Genomic DNA, 23,103 nt, shown 5'->3' with positions numbered 1-23,103 from the left:
GCCCCTGAGTACAATAACAGACATAACAGAAAGAAAAAACGAAATAAAAAAACACTTTAATTAGACAAACAGGCCCTAACATCTGCAACTAAGTTATTTTAACATTATTCTAACATAAACCAATCCCATAAGGGAATATTTTCTTACTTCTAGCATATCTTCTTACCATAGTTCTTGGGTACATTCTCTCTCATTTTTAGAGAAGTTTTCAAAGAACCATTTTTTCTTTATTGGTTGTGAATTAAAGTCTAACCTTATGTCTTTATCTATTTGGAATTCTTCTTCAATTTCCAAGATATTTATCTCAAAATCTTCTTCAGCCGGTTCATAAGATTTCACTGAGGGGTTACCCCTCTGGGCTGCGTGATAGTCTAAAGGTGGCGTATCTATTATAGGAGTTTCATAGGTAGCATATATAATGCCAGGAGGAGGACGAGGTGGTTCTGATGAATCAATCTACCGATTATCTTGAATGAGAAGACCTTACTTGTAATGGTTCAGCATACGAGGGTCTCAAAGAAGTAGAGGCTCTTCTGAACCACAACTCAACAGATCCATCCTGTTCGCTGAATACTGATGCTAACTCAGTGGACTCCACCGTATGCCCCTCACGATGGCAATGTGAACAAAAACGAATCCCATACAAGTGTCTGCAATAACCAATTGTATGTCCTTTCAACCCATGTGCACCTCTACTACTACTACTACTACTACCACCACCACCACCACCATCACTACCACTACCACTACCACTACTACTACTACTACTATTACCACCTCTTACCACTTGGACACCCTGGAGGTCCACGACCACCATTCCCGCAGCCTCCTCCATAAGTACCTTGACCTCGTCCACCACTCCTAGATACGACGAGTGCTGCTCGATCAGATGGAGAGGTGGATTCAGATAGTTTGGCTCTCTACTGTCTAGAAAATACATCCTCTAAATCAGGTAGCTCCAGGCTGCCCAAAATCTGAGCTCTCACTGATTCATACTCAGGTTTGATTCCTGAGAGAAACTTTGCTACATATAGTTCTTTTCTCTGCTTCTCCATCACTGTAATATCATTGGTGACAGGTTAGGTATATATTCAGCTCCTAACATAAACTCATCATATCAGAATATACTCCTCAAGAGACTTATCCCCCTGTTGTAAGCTTAAAAATGACTGAAAAACTGATATATTCGGGTGATATTATTGCTTCCTGAATACATCCTCTTCACTTATTCCCAAAACTGTTTTGAAGTATCAAGAAAAATAAGGGTGCAGCTGATTTTTGTTTCCATGGAGTTCCACAGAGTAGAAGAATCCTAATAGGTTTTAGGTTTACAAAACAGAAGAAAAGTGAGAGAAAGGAGAGAGAATAGAAGAGAAACAGGAGAACACAAGTGGTTGAAAGGAGGGACAGATTCTAACAGATCTGCCGCCACCACTTTCTTATTATTTATAGGTTATGTTTAGTACATAATGGAAAAGACACATCTGCCCTTAGTACTTACATAATAAATAAAGTAAATAAATAACAACTGAATTAACAAACTGACTCAAACTGACACTACTATAACTGAAACAAATAATTACACATGCCGTCCTACGAACACAGTGGGGACCACTGCAGTGGGGCCCACATCAGTGTTCTCTACACTCCCCCTCAAGTTGGGAGTAGATATCTATCATTCCCAACTTGGATAGGTCTGTCTCTAACTTCTTCCTTGGTATAGCCTTGGTGACGATATCCATGAGCTGCATATTAGATGTGATGTACGGAAGACACACTTCTTGTGATGTGACCCTTTCTCACACAAAATGTCGATCAACTTCGATATGTTTAGTTCTGTCATGCTGTACTGGGTTGTGGGCTATATTAATAGCTGCCTGATTATCGCAATACGACATTAAGGGCTTTTCATAGTTAATACCCAACTCTTCAAGTAGTGACCTCAGCCATAAGATTTCAGCCACTCCATTAGCCATTGACCTGTATTCCGCTTCAGCACTGGAGTGGGAAACAACACTCTGCTTCTTACTCTTCAAAGAGACAAGGTTACCTCCCACAAGGGCACCCAGAGGTAGACCTTCTGTCATCAACACTTCCAGCCCAATCGGCATCTGTATAGACTTCCACCCTCATGTGATTATTGTTCTTGAGCAGTATACCTCTACCCGGGCATCTCTTCAAGTATGTTAATATTCTCTCTGCCGCAAGAAGATGAAAAGTTCTAGGGGAGTGCATGTTCTGGCTAACAACACTAATTGCATAGCTGATATCCGGCCGAGTGAGGCAAAGATATAGGAGCTTTCCAACCAACCGTTGGAACATAACTTTGTCTTCAAGAGGCTCCCCGCCCTCTGCACTAATCTTGTGATTTTGTTCGATGGGTGTATCAGTCGACTTTACACCCAACTTTCCAGTTTCCGCCAACAGATCTAGAACATATTTTCTCTGAGAGATAAAAATCCCCTGCTTGGATCTCGCAACCTCAATACCCAAAAAGTACCGTAGTGCACCAAAATCTTTCACCTCAAACTCTTGATGGAGCTGTTTGAGGGACTCAATCTCATGACTATCATTTCCTGTCACCATAATATCATCAACATATGCTGCAAGTAGTGTCAGAGAGGACTCCACCCTCTTGATGAATAGTGTATGATCTGACTGGGCCTGTACATAACCAAACTTCCAAGGGCTAATTTGAACCTATCAAACCAGGCTCTAGGTGACTGTTTCAAACCATACAATGCCTTGTTTAGTTGGAAAACCTTTTTACTTGTCTCTGTATCATAGAATCCAGGAGGCAACTGCATGTAAACCTCTTCCTGTAAGTCTCCATTTAGAAAGGCATTTTTAACATCCATTTGAAACAGGGGCCAAGAATGATTTGCTGCAAGGGATGACAGAACTCGGATGGTGGTCATCTTGGCTACTGGGGCAAAGGTCTCCAAGTAGTCTATACCATAAGTTTGAGTGAACCCCTTTGCAATCAGCCGAGCTTTGTACCTTTCAATAGAGCCATCAGCATTATGCTTCACAGTGAACACCCATCTGCATCCCACCGGTTTCTTTCCTTTTGGTGGGTCAACCAGTGCCCAAGTATTATTCTTCAATAGGGCATCCATTTCGACTTGCATTGCATCTTTCCATTTTGGAACTGATAAGGCTTCTTGCACTGTTCTTGGAATGGGGACATCGGCAATGGAAGTGAGATAGGACCGGTAAGATGGAGACAAACGATCATAGGATAAGAACTGTGAGATGCTGTGAGCTGTAGAAGTGGTGCAATGTTGTTTCCCTTTGCGAATGGCAATAGGGAGATCAAGGTCATCCACAAGAGGGGAAGTGGCAACAGTGAGAGGTATCTCAGTAGGCTCTGGATCTGGAGCCGCAGAAGGAACTGGAGCTGGCCGGGACTGCCAATGACTAGGATCAACCTGCCTGCATCGCCTGTGATAGACTCTTAACTCCGGCTCCCTCTGACCACCCTCACCACTACAACCTTCATTATCCAGTGGAATAGGCAAAGGAACAACCCCACTCAAAACAACCCCACTTCTACCAGCCCCATTTCCACTCTCACTACTCTCCCCTTGAGGAAAGAAACTCAAAACAGCCCCACTCTCACTGCTCTCTCCCTGAGGAGAAACCCTAGGATAATAGGGTGTCTCCTCAAAGAAGGTGACATCCATGGAGACGAACCGTTTCCCTGAAACCGGATCATAGCAACAATACCCTTTTGAGTTTGTGCATAACCAAGGAAAATGCATTTGGAGGCCTTAGGTTCAAACTTGGAATGATGAGTCCCGAGAAGCTGAACGAAACAAGTACAACCAAAGGTTTTAAGGGGAACAATGAACAACTCCTCGTCTGGGTATAGAAGGGAAAAGGGGGTTCTCATTTCAAGAACCCGGGAAGGAGCTTGATTAATGAGATAAACTGCCGTGAGGATAGCATCACCCCAGAAGCGAATAGGTACATTGGAGGTAAACATAATGCTTCTAGCCACCTCCAAGATATGCCTATTCTTCCTTTTGGCAACGCTGTTCTGCTGTGGTGTATAAGGGCAAGTGTTCTGGTGAATAACTCCATGGCTAAGAACGTAGGAGGTCAATGGTTGAGCAAAGTATTCCTTTGCATTATCAGATCTAAGGACTTTGATTTTGGTCCCAAACTGAGTGAGAACCATCTGATGGAAGTTTTGGGTCAGAGCAGGAACCTCATCTCGAGAACGCATAAGATAGACCCAAGAAAAACGGGTATGGTCATCAACAAATAGTAGACAATATCTGTACCCGCCCATAGAAGAGATATGATATGGCCCCCAAACATCAGTATGCACAATATCAAAAGAGGAATTACTCGTTTTATTACTTAAAGAATAAGAGGTTCTACAATGTTTGGCAAACTCACAACTCTCACACCTCAACTTTGATAACTCAACAGACTCAAATAAAGCAGGAAACAGACTCTTCAAAGACTTAAAAGACAAATGACCTAATCGGTTATGCCAAAGCATAACCGAACTCACAGACTGGGAAACGAAAGACTTCTTATCCACTGACTCCTCCCGACGAGAACTCTCTCCAAGCAGATAGATCCCATTCGTCTCACGGCCAGTCCCAATCACCTTCCTCGTCTCCAAGTCCTGAAAAACACATCGGTCAGGGAAAAAGGTTACTGAACAGTTCATGTGTTTGGTAATACTACTAACTGAAAGCAGGTTAGTATCAAGCTTAGGAACATGCAGGACAGAAGATAAAGAGATAGTATCCAATAGCTTGATGTCCCCCTTGCCCGAAATGGGAACAAGAGAGCCATCAGCAATGGATACTCTATCTTGGCCAAAGGACAAGTGATAAGAAGTGAACAAAGATGGCAAGCGCTAGTCATATGGTCAGATGCACCTGAATCTATTACCCAACAGTGGTCAGTATTACCTGGAGCTGAAGCATGGTAAGCTGAGGCTCGAGTACCTGAATGTGCAAATGTAGATGTGGCAGGAGCTGATGGTGACTGAGATGGCTAAGCTGAACTCCCAACTTCATTTTCCAACTGTATGAGGGCAGCCCGAACAGCAGCTAAAGTCTCTAGGGATGTGCCTGATGAGGATGCTGAATCAGTGTTCATGGCCACATGAGTTTGTTGGGACCAAGTGAGGATGTAGCTTCTAAAAAGTATCTTTTGTGTGCTTGGGTTTCTTGCAATGTTCACATACCAGATCCCGTTTATCTTCCTTCTTCCGGTCCCTTTCTAAGTCACCCCCTGGCTTAGGTTTAATAGCTGTCAAGGCTGGGAAAGAGGGCTGAGGCTGCATCATGACTTTCCTCCTGGTCTCTTCACTATGCACCAGGGAGTATGCTTGAGAAAGGGTCACACTATCTCTTGTCAATATCTGTTGTCGCACAATGTCATATTCTGAATTCAAACCAGCTAAAAACTCAAACACCCTATTTGTCTCAACTTGTTTTCTATGAGTCTGTGCATCTTTGGGACTCTCCCACTCAAGGGTCTTTAGATGGTCAATCTCATGCCACAAGGATTTCAAGGTAGAGAAGTAGACAGGAACTGGCTTCTCTCCTTGTTTAAGGCTGTTCACATCACATAGGCTCTAGCAACATTAAGGGGTTGGGAATAGGTTTCTTTCACAACATCCCATATCTCTTTGGCTGTCTTTGCCCACAAGTAATTTCGGCTGATATGTGGTTGCATAGAATTACACAATCATGCCATAACCAAATAGTTCTCTTGAATCCACTTGGTGTATGTTGGGTCCTCCTTGGAAGGTTCTTTCACATCTCCCAAGAGGTAACCCAGTTTTCCCCTTCCTCCAATAGCCATCATGGCTGATTGAGCCCACTCCAAATAATTTGACCCATCAAATCTCATAGTTGTAATCTGAAACCCGGTTTCAGATACACTACCATAACTGTGGTTTCCAAAACTACTTTCTCCCTGACCCTTAAACTCCATCTTTGATCAAGATTCAGTGGCTACAAACTGTTAGAGCCACTATACCAGAAAACAGAGTCAAACAAGCAAGTCTGAAATCTGATCCGAAACCAACACAAATCTGATCTGATTCGAAATCTGATCTGAAATCAATCGCCTATCACAGTATATGCAAGGAATCAACTCAAATCTGATATGAAATCAATCGGCATGCACAGTACCAGGCTGCCTGTCAATCTGAGATGCTATTTTCTGAAATCACTACTGTGGGGCCCACTGTTGCGAAAGCAAAATTAGGGTTTCAATTGTAGGTCTGAAATAAGTGCTCAGCTGTACTCTCCAAGTAGTCCGCACAAGTGGGACTTGTCGTAGGACAATATGAAACCCTAAAAACTAATCACCTCTGAGGGGGGGGGGTTCGGCCCAACAGTCAAACCCTAGAAACAAACTTGAACACAGTTTGACCCCTCCTTCTAGATAGGTCCAACCTATCTCGATTGATTGCAGTCTTTGAAACTCAATAAAAAAAACTTATGTACTTCGGTTTACTGTCTTCCAGGGTTACCTGAACCCTAACCTTCGTTGCTTCTTCCTGATTACCAACTCTCTGCAAGCCGTGACAAGTCTTCAACTGCTGCGAACCTCTCCTGGTAATCTCCAAGATTCAGCCACCGAATACTCCTTCAAAGCTTCCAGCCCTAGCTAGTCCTCATGTGGTCGGCTGGACTAGACACACATGAGAAGCCCTAGATAGGCTTTGATACCAAGTAGAAGATCAAGACTGTAATCAGTCTTGAATCCTAATAGGTTTTAGGTTTACAAAACAGAAGAAAAGTGAGAGAAAGGAGAGAGAATATAAGAGAAACAGGAGAACACAAGTGGTTGAAAGGAGGGACAGATTCTAACAGATCTGCCGCCGCCACTTTCTTATTATTTATAGGTTATGTTTAGTACATAATGGAAAGGACATATCTGCCCTTAGTACTTACATAATAAATAAAGTAAATAAAAGCTGAAATAAATAACAACTGAATTAACAAACTGACTCAAACTGACACTACTATAAGTGAAACAAATAACTACACATGCTGTCCTACGAACACAGTGGGGATCACTGCAGTGGGGCCCACAGCAGTGTTCTCTACACACAGCAAAGTTTTGATTTGAGAGTCCTCTTGTAACCGCTCAGAATATTTCGGATTATCAGTAATATATTTCAATTTCCCAACTGCCGTGAGTGACACTTCTATAGATTTTGCCCAAACAGCATAGTTTGTACTTCCACTTAACTTGATAGTGGTTAACATAAAGGCTATGGGGGAATAACACTTGATTTCATCTCCATCCTAACTTAGATTTCTAAGAAACAAGAAGATTACCACTATATTCTACCAACTTGAACACCTTCACAGCTCACAAAATCACTTATGATACCACTATTAAACTCTTCACAGCATCAATCACTAACCCAGAAATATTTCTGTCACAACATTCCCTCTTGGATTCGATCCACTAGAGGGATACACACCTCATTGTTCACCTGTCATAGTAGTTGTGATAGTCAAAGACCATTACTAATCACCAAGAAAGCAGACTAAAAAACTGGTCCGATCCCCTGTAGCAGTGAATATCAACCTTCCAAAAGAAACCCTAGATAGATTGACTGTGAGAGGGAACCCTACTAGACCTTACATTTCCTGCTCTGATACCATGTGAAAAAGAAGAGAGGAGAAGAGAAGAATGTGAAAGGAAGGGAAGAGGAGAAGAGAAGAAGAGAAGAAAAGATGCAAGAGAGGCAAAAAGATATGCTGGCGGTGCCAGCCATTCTATTATATACTAGGGCGATCAAAAACAAAAGAGAAAAATTACAAGTGTCCTGGTAATTGACTACTAGGAATAGTATACTGATAGTAGTCGACTACTAAGAACAGTATATTGATAGTAGTTGACTGTTGACTACTAAGACATCTCTGTGTGAAGTAGTCGGCTACTAGCAACAAAGTATTGCTTTCGGGTACAAATTTAACATATTACATTACATCAACACTTAGATAACACTCTTTCAACAGGTTCTAGCCGCTCCATTTAAAAGGCAATTAAAATTATAAAATCATTATTTTTTTGTGTGATAATTAAGAATTTTAGACCCTAACATGGACTTGTTTGGTTGGGCACCTAGGTGTGCCTCAGGTGCACCTTTTAAATCACTGCTTTGGGTCGCTGTTATCACCAGAAAGTATGGGTTGAACACAAATGGTTGGGATATCAATCTTCATTTGAACCAGATAAATTCCTCCAATCTTAGGAAAGGTATTATCTCCACTTATAGAAGCTTTATTCCCTTCATAAGATTTAAAGTGGGAAATGGCAACAGAATAAAGTTTTGGACCAACCTGTGGTGGGGCATTTCTACTATGCCAGCCTCCTACGCTAGACTGTTCAACCTTACCCTAAATAAAGAAGCAACCATTTCCTAGTGCCTCCCCTCTTCTTTCACTGAGAGCAACTTAAACTTAAGCCTTAGAAGATCCTTAAGGGACTTGGAGATCAGTGAGTTAGCTGAGTTTCTCCAAACTCTTAAAGAGGTCTATCTGTCCCCCCTTTTCCCTGACACTTGTGTATGGAAACCTCACCCAATTGGAAAGTTTGCTTATAAGTCTTTCTTCAAGGCTTTGGTTGCATGAGAACAGGACTGTTTTTTCCTGTTCAAGGTCTGGTGAGGCCACTCCCCCTCAAGAGTTTGTTTCTTCACTTGGGAAGCCTGTTTGCAATGAATAAACACCTGTGATTGCTTGAAAAGGAGCGTTGGTAGATATATATTTCTCCCAATGTTCGCACCCTATCCTTATTCATGAAGAGGAATCAGCTGATCGCTTATTCATCCACTGCCAGGAAACTAGAAATGTTTGGAACCACTTTCTTCAGCTAGTTGGTTACAGCTGGTTGCTCTCGATCATCTATTGGACTTTCTCCAACAGTGGCAAGGCAAAGGCCTTGATAGGAGAGGATGGTTTACTGGAATAGTGCTGCATTCTGTGCTTTGGGGTGTTTGGGAGGAAAGGAATAATAGTTTGTTTGATAACAAGGCCAAATCCTAGGAAGAGGTGATTTCTCATATCACTTACAACTGTAATTTGTGACATCCATGTCATTAAGGCAGTATGCTTCTTTAACATCATTTACATCTTGGTCTATATTAGTGTTTTCATCTTTAGTAGTTGTTTGCAGGAAACATATTTGAGGCGCATGACAACCTGTTTGGCAGCAGGTATTTTCTATTCAGAGTAATAATATTTAGGTATTCATGGGGTTCACATGTTGATATTGTAGAATATGTACAGATGGAATTGTAATTAACATGGTTGTTGGGGGTGAAGTGGTGACCTTGAAAAGCATTGAGGAAAGCAGTGGGATTGCCATAGCTGAGATGCCCATTCATGTAAGTTTAGTGTTTTATTTGTGCTAACTTGTTTTGATGTCAATCAACATGACACATGGTTATTGCAGATTTCTGAGATTTTGTGAGGATTTCTCCCCCAAAACAGGCAAAGAAGCCATTTTCATGGATATGTTTCTAATAAGGCCATTTTGGGAGTTAACCTGATTTGAAGTCTGATTATCTGATCTTGTGGTGCTTTTATCACTGGGCGCTGAGACACGAGCATGTTCTCTTTCCAATGACAAAACTGTCCTGGTTAAATTAAATGCTCTACCAGTTTAGGTGCTACTCTTCTGAACTTTTACTTTTTCTATAGTTGTGCATAATGTTATACAGATAATCTTTAGTTGTATGATTGCATTATTCTTTTGTCTAACTTTTTTTTGGTTATTGTGCTAAACTACTACTACTACTGTATAATGACAACACCTTGGTGGCATCCTTTAGTCTACATTAACTATTTTTGTAATAAATTTGTATGTTTGAATTAAATCAGGGATAAACGGTCCTTTCCGTTGTTCTAATTTATAATCATTTATCCAATAATGATTCTAACAATATATTTAACTCCACATTTTGGCTAATAGTTGGATAAAGCAAAATGCAATTAATGCCATTGACTACTTCATAATTTAAAGCTTCCTTCCATGGTCTATGTACATGATGAAGCTTTTTGGTTATTTTGACTATTATCTGCTGATACCAATATTGTTGTGGAATCTGGCCAGATGTCAGACAATTTGAATGTATGATTATCAATGGATTTAGATAAGCAGGAAGTTCCCAAATCGTGGTAGGATGCATGAAGACAGAGATACATCTAGTGGATTGTGGATAGGGGTGTCAATGGGTCGAATTTGGGTTGGACCCCATTTGGATCGAATATGATTTGAACGGACTGAACGGTCCAAGAGATTGCATTGAATCAAACCCATCCAAACATAATGGACCAATAGTCCAATACAAGTAACAGACTGGAATTGGACAAGTCCGATTTGTCCAAAGTCCAGCCATCCAGTCCAGGTCCGTGACTCTCTTGTCATTCAAACTTCATACTTCCAAGTTCCAAGTTCTCTCCACACTCAGCGCTCCAACTCTCTCTCTCTCTCTCTCTCTTCGGAAGCACTCTCCTTTTCTCTTTCCAGCGGCTCTCTCCCTCCCTCCTCTGAGTCCTCTCTCTCTCTCTCTCCAGCGGCATTCTTTCAGGTGACTCTTTTTGACCGGATCTCTCTCTCTCTCTCTCTCTCTCTCTCTCTCTCTTCTATTAATCTATATCTTCCTCTGTTTTAGTAATTTTAGGGTTTCTACCGATCCATGTTTTTGTTTTCTGGTTATAGTTGAAAGCATTGACTGAAACAAGGAGGCAGGCTCTTCCTTCGCTCATTCAGGTGAACAACCAAAGTGATCCCAACTCTATTATAATTGAGACTTAATATACGAACCCAGAAATTGTACAATAGGGTCAGATTCGTTTATTACTAGTAATATGATATATTCATAAACTTTGATTTTACTAGTACTCTGATTATTCTAGCAGTTGAGGATTTAACCGTATCTAATTGTTCTTTTTTTAATTGCTTTAAATTTGTTTTTTTTTATAGATTTTGTAGCTTATCTGCTTAAGTTTATATTTCTTGTTAGGACATTAATTTTTTAATTAATTAATTAATCTGAATCCGATCCAATCAGATTCTGATTCAAATAGGGTATATCTGAATCCAATCTAATAATACAAATCATAAATCTGACCTGAAGATCCGACTGGATCTCACAAATGTCTATTCGAATCCGAATTTGTTAAGGATGTCAGATGTATCTGAATCAGATATGGTTCGATTTAATTTCTGAGAAATTTAATAAATTATTAAAAGAAAAAACATAACAGTTTATATAAAGAAAAACAAAAAATACAAGTATTTTTTTTACTATTTCCATCATATATATGCATGTATTTTTATAAAAAAATAAAAACTAAAAATTACAAAAATGCAATATAAACATGCATATGCAATAGAAACAAAAAATACATGTATGCAATATAAATATACATATGTATGCATGCATGATTGGATCAGATCCTTTTGGGTCGGATAGGGGGATCCGAATTATTTGACTTGATCTATTCTGAAAATCCAACATGGGATATCCAAATTCGACAAAATAGGATCGGATCGGATCATGATCTGATCCATTTCACCCCTATATATGAGCTTATGTTTTGATCTGAGTTTTCCATTTTCAAATGTTGCTAGAACTGAATCCATGATCCTATAAATGCTTGGTGGTAACTATTAAAATCTCATAATCAATTTATGAATTTGGAAGGTAACTGTTAAAGATAGTTAAAAGGGGATAAAATGTCATCTCTACTTCTTTTAGATAGGATAAAATGTCATCTTTCATTTCAGTTCATCTGTAATGGACTCATCTGGTCCATATTTGCTTATTCTATTTAATCTCATTAGATTTTCTTGTATTTCATGTTAGTGTGAATGATACAGGTTATGCTAGTAACAATTAATGAGTTGTTAAAACACAACTTTCCTATTAAGTTTTTTCATTGGACAGGTTATGCTAATATATATGAATGAATGGTACATGTTTGATAGAACTAACCAATCCTCAAACTCTTTGAATTGATGGATTGAATAGGTTCATCTAGTGATAGATATTACTAGCTCTTAATCTATTTGGATGAGTGCATTAGATAGGTTATAGAAATCTGCTTAGCTTTAGCTTCAGCCACTTCAATTGTAAAAAAAGTTCAGAAATGGTGTTCCCAGACCACTTGAAAGGAGATTTTCCTTTTTTTTCACCATCTTTTCTACCTATGAAGGTGAGGTGGGTCTCATCCAGCTTTCCTGCATTGCAAGCCATCCATTAGATCTAAAGTGGATCATCCTGTTGGTATTATGACTTTCATGTAGTTCCAATGCTTATTTTTTAATCTTAAGTAGATGTAGTTAGATCTCTACTTTTTCTTATTTAATATTACAAGTTAAGTGTATGAATTATAATTCTTGAGATGTACTGATTTGCTTGTATAAATTGTTGCAGGAGGAACCTTGAGATTAGTGAGTGGACAGGATATTATATTTCAGATGATTGATTTTTTTTTTCTAGTTGTATTAGGTTAATTTTTCCTAGGACCACTCACCTTCTTGCAATGGAAATATGTTGTCAAGAAGGTGAGTGGTCCTAGGAGAATGCATGTATTGACTAACAACATTGACAGTATATGAAATATATTGTTGTATTAGGCAAAGATAAAGAAGTTTTCCAACTAACCTTTGATACATAGCCTTGACCTCAAGAAGTTCTCCACCTTTTGCACTTATTTTATGGTTCAACTCAATGGGTGTGTCATCAGTCTTTATTCTTAATTTCTAGTTTCTTCCAATAAGTCAAGGACATATTTTCTTTGAGATATAAAAATGCCATACTTAGATCAAGCTACCTCAATTCCTAAGAAACAGTGCAATTCCCCCAAGTCCTTCACTTGGTGTTTTCATGTTTGGATATAGAAGGTTGAATGGTGTTTTTATGTCTAGAACCCGTGAAGGAATTTGGTTGATAAGGTAAACAACAATATGGATTGCATCCCCCTAGAAGCGTATGGGATCATTAGAGTTGAGCATGATGGTTCTGGCTACCTCTAAGATATGTTTATTTTTTCTCTCAGCAACCCCATTTTGTTGAGGTGTATGGGGACAAGTGTTCTGATGAATAACTCCATAATCTAGGAGATATAATGCCAAGGGTTTTGCAAAGTACTCTTTGGCATTATCAGATATAAGATTTTTGATGTTGATTTCAAATTGGGTTAATACCATCTAATGGAAAGCCTGGGTTAGAGAAGTGACCTCATATCGAGAATGCATAAGGTAGATTCATGAGAAATGGGTATAATCATCAACAAACAATAAGAAGTATCTGTACCCCCCTACAGCAGGAATATGATATGGCCCCTAAACATCTGTATGCATAATTTTAAAAGGAAGATTACTTCTTTTATTGCTCAAAGAATAAGTTGATCTATAATGTTTTGCAAGTTCACAACTTTTACACCTTAAATTAGACACTTGGATTGACTCAAACAAATTTTGAAACAGACTTTTCAAATACCCAAAAAATAAATGACCTAATCTGTTATGCCAAAGCATAATTTGACCCAAAGACTGAGAAAAAAACAAACTCCCAACTTCACTCTCCTTCCCTTGTAGATGTTCAAGCAGGTAAACTCCATTCGTCTCACGACCAATCCCAATCACCTTCATCGTTTCCAGATCCTGAAAAACACAATGATTAGAAAAAAAATGTTATTGATTAGTTTTGATTCTTAGTAATACTACTAACTGAAAGTAAGCACTAAACTTAGGGGCATGTAAAGCTGAGGACAGAGAGATGACATTAGATAGTCTGACGTCCCCCTTACAAAAAATAGGTATAAGAGAGTCATTAGCAATAGATACTTTGTCCCTGCCAGAGGATAAACAATAGATGGTAAACAAGGTGGATAAACCAGTCATATGGTCAGAAGCACTTGAATTTATTACCCAGAAAGTTCTAGTGTTACTTGGGATTGAAGTATGATATGTTGTAGTTCTTGCACCTGAGTGAGCAAAGGCTGAAATAGGATTAGCAAAAGTAGTAGCTGAAGGCTGAGATGATGACCCTGAGATATCGACTTCACTCTCTAATTGTGCAAGGTAGCCCGAACAATAGTTAAGGCATCTAAGGATGTGGTCCTTGTGCTAGAAGTGGATGCACTGTCTGTAGTAACTACCACATTAGCATTTCCCTTCTTATTTCTAACTAGAACAAGATGAGGGTACAACTTCCAACAAGTGTCCATAGTATGTTTCGACTTCTTACAATGATCACCAAAACCTTATTTTTATCTTCTTCATTTCCTTTTCCCTATCTCTCTCAAACTTTTGTTTTGTTGCTGCTAAGGCTGATTCCATGGGCTGAAATTGTAACATCACCTTTCTCCTACTCTCTTCATTGTGCTAGTGAATAGGCTTAAGATAATGTCACACTTTCCTTGGTAAGTAGTTGCTGTCTTATAATGTCAAATTTTGAATTTAGACCAACTAGGAACTCCAATACTCCGTTTGTTTCAATCAGCTTGCTATAAATTGTTACATCTCTTTGACTCTCCCACTTAACTGTCTCCAAATGGTCAATTTTATGCCACAGATTTTAAAGTAGCAAACTAAACAGAGATGGGATTTTCCCCTACTTAAGATTATTCACTTCACACTATAGTTCATAAGCCTTAGCAACATTAAGGGGTTGGGAGTAGGTTTTTTTCATATTATCCCAAATTTCCTTAGTTGTTTTTGCCCATAAATAATTACGGCTAATGTGAGGCTGCATTGAATTGCACAACCATGTCATCACCAAATAGTTCTCTTGAACCTATTTTGCATGTGATGTGTCTTCCTTAGCTGGCTTCTTTAGATCCCTAGTCACATAGCCTAATTTGTCTCTACCTCTAATAGCCATCATGGATGATTGAGCCCATTCCAAGTACTTGGTTCCATCGAACCTAATAGTAGTAATCTGAAAAGAACTTTTGATCATGCTTCCAGCCCCTAAAAGACCTTCCCCTTGAATCTTTAATTCACTTCCAACCTTCTCCATTTTATATGTGATGTTAACAGCCACTACTTCAAACAAAAGAAACTTGAACTCCTCCTTTTAAGCAAAAAGGAACTTAGTTGATTGAAATCAGCCACCCAGAAATCACTCACAGTGAGGACTTCTCATTTAGAAATCATCCACAGTCAAGAAACACAACTAGGAAATCACTTCTCAGCCAAGAATCATCACCCAGGAACCATTTACAGTCAACTATAATTGTCCAATAATCAACCACAATCAAAGAACAATCCTGGGAGTACTGATTGTGGAGTTCTGAAAAAACTAGGAAAATTGATAGGGAAAACAAAGATCTATCAAAAACCCTAAAGAAACGAGCAAGGGAGACAGAAAACTGTTAACTGCTGCTTCTAGAGAGGTTTAAACTGCTCTTATTCAAGGTCGGTCTTAGTAAAAAAAAAAGGTTATTTTTTAAAAGAAGTTGATCACCACCTTCAATTCTCTAATTTAAACCCTAAACTTGCACTTACCTAATTTCTCTGATCCTTCTTGGTCATCGGGCAATCTCCAAAGGTAATGTAGTCCCTTGGGCAACAACTCAAGACTCCAATGATCCTCCAGGAATCAGGCGATGAACAAAATTCCCAAACTTAGAAAGTTCTCATGCTACCGATTGGATTAGGTTCACATGAGAACCCTAATCTATCCTAACTCGGCTCTAATACGAACTTGGATAAAGATAAATCAGAAACTGGTTGTTTTCTGATATAAATTTAGTAAGAAAAAAGAAAGCAAGGTCACGAATAAAAGAGAAGAGAAAAGAGAAGAAGAGAAGGAGAGAAAGAAAGGGTGTGGATAGATCATACTAGCTGCCCACTTATTCTTATTTATATTTATAACTTTACAAGGGGTGGAGTTACTCTAATACCCTTACTTAAAATAAAAGGGAAACAAACAAGGCCCAACCGGCCCAACTACCATAACTAAAATATAAAAATAAGTAGTAAAAATAAAGTGTGGGGTTAACCCCACACACACTAATAAGTTATCCCTACAGGCTCGAATTCAGCCCGAAGCTCGGTTTTAGACCAAGTCGAATCGAGCTTTTCACAAGCTAAGCTTGAATATCTCATGAAAGGCTTAATTCCTTTACACACCTAAATGGATCTATGTTGGATCAGATTGGACCAAATGTGGTCCAATTGACAACCCTACTTATGGAGATAGGAATGCAATAATGGAACAGATCGGATTTGAATTAAGGTATATCCGAATCTTACCCGATAATATAAAGGGCAATTTTTTTTTAAACTCCCCTTACTATTTAACTAATTGACAAATTGTACCTTTACTGTTTAACTATTGTCTTAAACCACCCCTACTATCTTTGACAATTGTCGTCGTCTGTAAATCGTAACAAAAATGATGAAAATGTCCCTTTTTCCCTTGGTCTCTTCCTCACTACTATTCATTCTCCCCACCCTCCTACTTACAACGTGAACTAAAAGAGAGGAACGGTGATGCTAGATCTCCGGTAGTCCCTCCTCTCTGAATGAGACAAGCAGTGATGTGATAACCCCCTCCACCTCTGCCTTTTTCACTCTTTCTCCTTTTTCTTCCCTTTTGTTCTCTCTCATTCCCTTCCCTGCAAATTTAAACTCAGCTCCTCCCCGTTTTGGTTTTTCTTTTCTTCTTCCTCTTCCTCTCTTTCCCTCAATCCCATGTTCGCCTATCTTCCGCTTATTGCCTCTACGCTTGTTTCTCTCTTCTTCATGTTATTCTTATGTCGCTTCTAGTGCTGGCACTGACATCAGCAGTGCCATTAAGGCTGAATCTAAACGGCATTGGCCAAGTTGGGGCATGACCACTAGCGCTGTTGCAATTTCTTTTCTCTAGTTTTCCTCTAAGATATCGCTAGAAGAAGATGGAGGAGGCATCATTGGCATAGTTTTACATGGTTGCTAAGGTGAGCTTGGGCCTAGAGCTGCAACTTATATTAGAGGACCGTATATTGATGATCATTTATGAATTTGAAGGACAAGATAGTGAGGGTGGTAGTAGTAAGGGAAAGAAGCTTGAATTTAGACGGAGGATCGTGTACTGATCATTTCATCGCTACTAGCATGGAACTTTGGTAGCAGTAATGCCAGGAATTTGTCACTTCACAAATCTCGAGCTTTGAGAAGAAATACCAGCAGCAACGTCGGGAATCTACCACATCAGTAATCTTGAGCTTTGAGAAGAAATACGAACAACCCAAGGGTCGATAGGCTGGTGGGAGCTAGCAGGTGAGGCCATAATTGATGGATCTTCAAAGAACATGCCGTTAAGTCCTTTTCAATGAGTGGCGGTGGTCCGATTACATCTTCCTCTCTTTGCTATGGAAAGCATTTCACTAGTCCCGCCCTGACATGGTCTAAAGTATGAACAATTACCGTGTGAGTGCGACCCACCAACTCTATTGTCTATGGTTCTCTGAGCTATTCACTCATGTGATTTGTTCTCCTCCGTTCTTCAAGGCAATCTGTCTTTTCTCCCTTAGAGTGTTGAACAAGAAAATCTCTTCTTGATTTTTGTAAAAAAATAGGTGATAGATGCCTAGACTCTGATAAAAAATCCGCTTGAGAGTGAGGACGATGGAATGATTATCGATCTGAATCCATTTGAACTACATTGACGCATAGACTCGATTAAGAAGCTGGTCATCACACAATTGTCGTACGACCCACAAACTCTATTTTTTCAATTTCTTTATTTGGTGTGGTGATATTGTTGATTTTAGGTGAGTTAAAATACCAAACCGTCCATTGTCGACTAGAATCCTTGGCTGACTTTGGAGGCATTTGGCAAGTCTTTTTAAGAAGATCTTCCAAAAGCTGAAGACCTTAAAAGACTGATGAGCTTTCATGGGTAGATCTTTAAAGACCAAAGATTGTTTGGTTGCAATTTTTTTAATAGATCTTCTTTAAAGCTAAAAAGACTGAAATACTGTTTGGTAAGCATATATAGCCCAACACAAGGTTTTTAAAACTGACTCGGAGAACAAACTGGTTAGGGGTCCGGTTCCCGGTTCGAACAGTTAACTGCTCGGGTCAGCGGTTTGCTGACCAAAATCAACGGTTTTTGGCAAAAATCCGGTTTTGGAGAAAAATGAAATCGATCACCTGACCGATTTTTGAATTTTCGGTTTGACCGTCTGGTCCAGTCTGGTTTTGAAAACTATGTCCCAACAAACAAATGTTGAACATTTAAATAAAAATGCACCTATCAAATGTCTTGTGGCAGACCCATTGACATATCCAAATGTACATTTAGCACTTGTGGGCCCCACATATCATTTGTGCAAAATAACACGTGTGTCCCATTTGCACATTCATTTGTGCAAAACAGTCCATCTTGGGCATTTCTTTGTCCATGAATGATGTATGTAATGTCAGTTCAAGAGAGCCTGTAATATCCATTTAGGGCTTGCTTTTGTCCTACTCCAAATCATTTTGGAATTGTATGCGCACAAACAAATACAATATTCCCCGCATTCATAATCATAGATAGGTGTAAATTGTTAGTTCACTTGTGCAAAAATGTCAATGCTGGAAGTAGAGTTTCTCTTGTCAATCGAAATGGAGAATGAAGGGAGGTTCAACCAATCATTTTCCCAATTTTTGTCAAGTGTATTGGGAATCTTCTCAAATTTAGATGAAAAGCTTTGGTTGGAGCTTTTCAAATTTAGACCACTTTGGGTTTTTAGTGTCTTTTTTTCATATCTTGTCTTTTGGTCTAAGGGCTTTCAGTAGCCAAACAGAGAAAGACCATTTTTGGACTACCAAGCTTTTAAAAGCCCAAAAGATCTTTTAGAAAGACTTGCCAAACAGGGTCTTTGTTTATTAATTGAAAACCCTACAAGAGAAGGAGGAAAAAATAGAGAAAAACTCAGAATATGAAATGTGCTTTGACAACTTTGTTTATTTTGATGTTTCAGAGTTTTGTTTTTAGTGAGTTTTAAGAATAAATTATAAATAATATAAAAAATTTTATTTAGTTTTGACAAAGGGTAATATTGGGTTTTAAAAAATTATGTCACATGGTTTCACATGTGTATAGATTTTAACAGAATATCAATGGATGCTAATGACTATGGTAGAGCTAGTCATTTGTTAGAAATAGTAGGGGTGGTTTAAGACAATAATTACATAGTAAGGGTACAATTTGCCAATTAACTAAACATTAGGGGTAGTTTAAGAAATTTGCCCTAATATAAATTTCATATCTGATCCCGTTTGAAGATCTGATCGAATCTCAAAAAGTTCGATTTGAATTTGAATCCGTTAAGGACATGGGATATCCGAGCTCAATCCAATCCAATTTATTTTCTTTAAAATTTAACAAAATATCAGATTCTTTTGGATTGAATAAGGAGATCTGAATCTGGTCCGAACATGAACCAGATCCAACTATCCATTTCGATCCTATCTAAAAATCCAATAGGGGAAACTTGAATATGAGAAAGTAGGATCAGATTTGAGTTCGGTTCGAGTCATGATCCGATCCATTTGCATGATGCCAGATTGGGGAGGTTGATATTACATGACGAATCCTCATTACACTCATCTGTAGGATTCATAGAACAACCGATTTTCTATTAATAGGCTTGCAGCAATAGGAGTCTCAGTTCTCAAGGGTTGAACATTTTGGTATTTGAGTCAAGGATAGAGTCATATTTTGTCTAGACTCAATCAAATGTACTGGGCTGCCGTAGATTGTCGGCTTCCATTACTTGAGTTTGGGGCTTTTTATTGACATATATACATTTTGACTCGTATGCTGACATAATACTTCTGCTACCAATAGAAAGATGGGAAAGATGGGCTAGTAGTTCACAATTGAGTGGGCTCACTACCTGTTTCATATTGTGTGAGAGAGAGAGACACTTTGGTGGGTGTGTCAAAAGTGACTGTCGACACCTTTAAAGAAAGATATTTATATTAATAAAAGGTAAAAGGATAAATCTGTCCTTATTATATAAAAGATAGTGTACAACACAAATTACTGTACAAGAAAGAAAGTAAAAGTATAAAAATAGCCCTCGGTTAACTTTCGTTATCTCTACACTCCCCTTGATGCCTAGAAATAAGCATCAGTTTGTCCATGAGAAATATATGTCAAGTCCAAGTTATTGTTTTATCAATATGCCTACAAATTGGAGGCCGAAGGACACATGTGGAAGAGAAATAATACCCGCAAGAAGGTAGAGAGAAGTATCTTTCAGTTGTTGTCCAGAAAAGGAAACTATAATGGTCAGCTGAACCCAGAAGTAGATTAAAACTGTTCCAGATCAAAGCTGATCCAAACCAAACCAAAGTGAATCAATAGATCTCTTCCGAGCGGCATTAGATCTAAATTTTCAAGCTGATCTTATGTTTCTACAAGGCTATCCAAGGAGAAAAAGCTTTTTGATGGCGCAACAGTCTAGGAAATTGGTCTGTACAGTTCTAGTCGAATAAGCCCTAGAAAAGGGATTGAAGGGCACTCATGGTCTTCCCAAGGGAGACCCCAAGAGAACAGTAAAAACACAAATTGAAATGGAACTTTATGCAGATCGGATCATGACCTGTTCTAATACCATGTTATAGAGAGAGAGAGAAAGAGAGTGAGAGGGTTGTCAAAAGTGACTGTCGACACCCTAAAGAAAGATATTTATAATAATAAAAGGTAGAAGGGCAAATCTACCCTTTGTATACACAAATTGCTGTACAAGAAAGAAAGCAAAAGTACAAAAATAGCCCTCAACTAACTCTCTTTAGCTCTACACTTATCATTTGAATTTTGAGAATAAAAAATATAAATCCGAGCACTAAAAAATAGGGAAAACTTAGATTAATATATAAATCTAAGGGAAGCATTGTTAAACCATAACATAGATATCTTTTTAATTTGAACATCTGCAAGTGGTTTTGCACTGATTATTTCAACCTTATAAAAATGTTCAAGAATCAACCAAGACTAGGTACAAGTTGGTAGTTCGAAGGGTTCAAGCATCTCTTAAGACAATGTCTATGCTCTCTTCTCATACAGACCTTCACCTACTGGCTATTCATCTCATGTTTCTCAGTACTATAAATTTATATAATAAAATAAGTCAATGTGTGGAACCAAATTAACCTTGTTGAGTTGTATGGTTTCTAGTTAGGAGCATGAGAAAGAAATGCAATGAGTTATATGGTTTCTAGCTAGAAGTTGTATGGGTGTTAAAACAATGGTATTATTATTGTTTTTTTTTTTTTGTTGAGAAAACTTGTCCTACTTCAAGATACTATTGCAAAATTTGGATTTTCTTTTGGATAGGTAATAGGTTGTACTCGTGGCGTTGTCGAAAGCTCAGGTTGTGTTGTATCCCTTCACTAGACCACTTCTCTAGGAAATTATGATAATAGTCATTCTGACATTTTAGCCATTGTGGACACTTTTTCATTGATTTTTTTTCTTCACAATTTCAAAATATAGGTCACAATTTTTTATAAGATTAATTGTTTTTATCAATATTTTCATAGTATTTTTATTGATTTTTTGTAACATCTACCTATAATACTATAAAAGTGTGAATAGCTCCCCATGGTTTTTTTTGAAATTTTGAATTAAAATACCTCTCATTTTGAATATGTTCACTCTCTATTGTGAGTGCATAAATTGTAATTTGGATATTACTTTTTAGTGCATTTCATTCTCTTATTAAGTTATATATTTAAGGCATTAACTATTATTTTCTCATTGAATATACTTATGGTATTTTATTTATCATCATTAAATTTCATTAATTAACATTTATGATCACTAACATTAATATTTAATAGTGTAAAACTTATGTTTTTAAAATAAAGTAAAAACTAAACCGATTTTTCTAAGTGGCAAGTAAGTAGTTCTACTGTTTGGGTTAAATACGTGAATCCACGATGCCATGATTAAATACTAAAAATTAAAAAATACATAAAAATACATAAATAAAAAAATTTAAAAAAATTTAAGCACATCTCTAAAATTATATAGTTGTCATATTAAACAAAAATAGGTATGATAAATAAAATGTATTTTTATTAATGATGGAAATTGAGATACAATTTAAAATTGATTTATAAATGAAGCCATTTTCCTCCCTAAATGTTGGGTCAATGGTTCAACTATTCGGTCATTGGACAACCCATGATGTCATAGCTAAATAATATTTAAAAATAGAAAAAATAAAAAAAATTACATAAAATAGAAAATTGTAGACACATATCTAATATTATATATTAATTCATATTAGAAAAGATAAGTGTGATAAACAAGAATTATTTTTATTAATGATATAATGGAATACAAAATTTAAAACCAAGTGGACCAACCCTTGTTATAATAGAATAATAAAAATTAAAAAAAAGAAAAAATAGAGAAATTTAGTAGAAATTTTGATATTTGCAATATTATATAACCATCATATTAAGAAAAAGTAATGTGATGAATAAGAATTAATTTTATGGTTGGTGGAAATGGAATACAAATTTTGAAATTGTCTCAAAAAGGAAAATGTTTTCCATTAGGGGAATAGTTTAAGAATTCAATAGTCTAGGTTAACCCATGATGTCACAATTAAATAATAAAAAATAAAAAATAGATAGAAATACTAAAAGCTATAAAAAAGCAGAAACAATTTATAGAAAAATTCAGAGACATCTCTAATATCATACATTCATCATATTATACAAAAATAAGTGTCATAATTTAATAATAAAATTTAAAATTAGGTAGAGATATAAAATATTATAAAAGAAATTAAAAAATAGACACATTTTTTATATTATTATTGTTATTACAATTACTTTTATCTAAAATTGCCACATACAATACTTGTGCACATTTACTAGTTACATCCAAAAGTCCTAACAAAAAAGTACCCCAAATCCTAATTTGAAAAAAAAAACTCCAAATTTTCATATGGAATACATCCACCCATGACTTATTACTTTGTCTTTTAGTGAATAAGTAATGAAGGAGGTTCTTGAGTGGTTATGCCATTTGAGTTGTGATTACTATATTCTCGACCATTTTGCTATTTATATTATCTATTACAAAACGAT

At 37.5% G+C, this 23,103-nt stretch overlaps 1 protein-coding gene across 6 annotated transcripts in view; it reads left to right on the top strand.

The window, feature by feature from the left end:
- LOC148877137 (initiation factor 4A-like protein) overlaps positions 1-23,103 on the top strand; it is a 43,240-nt gene that overhangs the window by 14,196 nt on the left and 5,941 nt on the right. For 2 of the 6 annotated variants that reach the window (XR_016111820.1, XR_016111844.1), the window contains exons 5-8: positions 9,175-9,214; positions 9,288-9,385; positions 9,454-9,667; positions 12,443-12,698. Coding sequence is in view for 1 of the 6 variants with exons in the window: in XM_088981810.1 (XP_088837936.1) it covers positions 9,175-9,214; positions 9,288-9,385; positions 9,454-9,471 (156 nt within the window). In the remaining 5 variants the exon portion in view is untranslated. Of the gene's footprint in view, positions 1-8,838; positions 9,051-9,174; positions 9,215-9,287; positions 9,386-9,453; positions 9,878-12,221; positions 12,293-12,442; positions 12,699-23,103 lie in introns of those variants that run through there. The other 4 variants (XR_016111832.1, XR_016111838.1, XR_016111826.1 and 1 more) reach the window with 4 other exon arrangements.

This window comes from Nelumbo lutea, chromosome 1 (assembly GCF_056320005.1).
Source record: "Nelumbo lutea isolate HS-2025 chromosome 1, American lotus-T2T, whole genome shotgun sequence".
NCBI lineage: Eukaryota > Viridiplantae > Streptophyta > Magnoliopsida > Proteales > Nelumbonaceae > Nelumbo > Nelumbo lutea.
This window is presented reverse-complemented; position numbering and strand designations above follow the sequence as displayed.